The 2,597-nt window shown below is 26.6% G+C and overlaps 1 protein-coding gene across 1 annotated transcript in view; it reads right to left on the bottom strand.

Annotated features, from left to right (window-relative positions):
• Window positions 1–2,597, bottom strand: part of LOC110410345 (uncharacterized) — a 12,277-nt gene that overhangs the window by 3,187 nt on the left and 6,493 nt on the right. The window contains 1 exon segment of the mRNA XM_089782773.1: window positions 1,540–1,686. Coding sequence (XP_089638899.1) covers window positions 1,540–1,686 — 147 coding nt within the window.

Here is a 2,597-nt window from a genome sequence, read left to right as displayed (position 1 = left end):
CTACTTTATGCTTAAATGATCAATTGGAAAACCTCTTTCTATTCGAATTTTCATCATCATATATATCCTATCATAAACCACAATTTTAACAATTATATAAAAATAAATATTAAGATACTTAATCAAATTTTTTTAATCTAGTAAAAGAATTTAAAAATATACCAACAAAGTGAAAGGACTAATATTTATGTTTATGGCCCAAGAAAAATCACCTACTAATATTTATGCTATGAGTATGCAATTTAAAACCTTAATATATATATGATGGCATGAGCTAATTAATGGAAGGCTGACCAAGTTGTCTATATATTCTTCAAAAGAAGAAAACTTACATAAATATAAATAGAAAGATCCACTGAATATCATAGCTCCACGAGGTTTACTAAACTGTTTTATTTATTTTTTTCTTTTTTATTTGGTGCGGGGAAGGGTCTATTACAAATAGACTTATTAGGAGTGATATACATTACTGAAAATTTTATGGAACATTCATTAAACGGGGTTCTTTTGATTTTGAGTAAATGATTATTTGAATGACAAATGGTAAGAAATATGCATTCAATCTAAACAATGAAATAAGTAAAATGGATTAATAACTGAAAAATTAAAAGATCTCAATAACCATGCATAGAGATGTCGTCATTCACCTCACAATCAAACTCGAACAAATTCTTAAGAGAAGTCAGTGCTCTAATATCTTGAATAAAGTTGGAAGGGAGAGATGAAAATTCCACAATCAACTCTTTCAAACTTATCAAATTTTGTCAAGATTACACATTACATCTATATGACTAAGATCTCACCAGAGTAATATAAAAGCTCACATCAGATTGGTGCCGACTTTGATACTATTTATAATGACTCAAGTCTAATCACTAGCCCAGTAGTTTTTTGGATCAAAACCACGTGACACTCAAAAGCTTAAGCTCAAGTTGCTAGTAATGGTAGACTTGAATTGTTATATAGATCTTAACAATTATATTCATATGAGATATGGAATGTTGGATATCATAATTAATTAAATTAATTTTTATATCACTTACTATGTTTTTGTTTCATGATTAAAGTTTATTGTAATATTATCTTTGCACCTAAGAAAAATAGCCTATTAATATTTATGTGGTGAGTATACAATTTAAAACCTTAATATATGATGGTATGAGCTAATTAATGAATGGTTGACTAAGTTGTCTATATATTCTTTAAAAGAAGCATGTCCATGAAATCAAACAAGAAGAAAAATTTTGTAAGCCTAAATGGGAAGATCCACTAAATATCATAGCTTCACTAGATTCACTAAGCTGTTGTACTTTCTTTTTCTTTTTCTTTTTGGTCTAGGGAAAGGTCTATTACAATTTACAAATGGACTTATAATCAGTCATATTTACTATTAAAAATTTGGAACGTTCATTAAAAAGATTTCTTTTAATTTTGAATAAATGATTATTTGACTGGTCAATGGGAAGAGATATGTATTCAATCCAAAAAATGAAATAAATACAATGAATTAATAACTGGAATTTGAAAGAGCTAACTTACCATTCATAAAGAGGCTGCCGTTCACCTTACAGTTTGCAATGTCCAACTTTTTAAGAGAAGTCAGTGTTCTAATATCTTGAATAAAGTTGGAAGGGAGAGATGAATTTATCAAGGTCAACTCTTCCAAACTTGTCAAATTTTGCCATTCTGTTCAGCAAAAAAGTTACCAATTATGTTTCTGAAAGACAGTTGCAAATTACAAGAAGTTTATAACTACAAAAAAAGTAGTATTTAGATTTTATTTGGTTGGTGTTTTGTTTTTATTTTATTTTTTTGTAAAATATGAACAGAAAGGAAAAAAATAACAAATGAATAAAAAATAAAAGACCAATAACAAAAAGTATAAAGCAAAAGGCAAAAAATGAATATCGATCAAATCATATTTTAATAAATAAGTCTCAAATATAATATATGTATATAGTTTGTGTAACCACATTTAATTGGGATGGAGTTGAGAATTTTAATAAAGGAATCAATTTTTTTTTAATTGGAGGAAGGGGATTTGAACTTTGTTTTTTAAGCAAAAAGATCATGCATCAATCAATAAGTCAAAAACTTAAATGCCATAAAAGAATCAATATTAAATTTAATATAATGTTAATTATTATCTTTAAAACATTTATATTAATTAAATTTATTTACCTAGAAATGAATATATTAATTATATTTACCACTAAAAAAAATATTTGAAAAAATTATTTGATGAAAGATAAAAGGGAATAAAATTTACTAGTACAAAATTCTTAAAATTTTGAATAAGATAATTTTTTCAAGGCTAGTGGGAATAGATATTCATGCAAAAATGAAATGAAATAAAATAGATTGGTTACAAAATTGTAAACTCGATGGATTTAATTTAATTTAATATGCATAGACAGGATGCCAATCGGCTCAACCAGACAGTGACATACATTTAAGAGGGTTGGTTTTCCAAGCCTTGAAGAAACTTAGAAGGGAGAAGAGTTTGATCCCACCTCTTCCAAGTTGGACAAATTATGCAAAAATGATGAATCAATCAAAGCTGTATATGAAAGACAAAATAAAAATAAAAAGAAGAA

Source organism: Theobroma umbraticum, unplaced genomic scaffold (assembly GCF_002168275.2).
Source record: "Theobroma umbraticum cultivar Fairchild unplaced genomic scaffold, ASM216827v3 scaffold_56.0, whole genome shotgun sequence".
In the NCBI taxonomy this organism is placed as follows: domain Eukaryota; kingdom Viridiplantae; phylum Streptophyta; class Magnoliopsida; order Malvales; family Malvaceae; genus Theobroma; species Theobroma umbraticum.
This window is presented reverse-complemented; position numbering and strand designations above follow the sequence as displayed.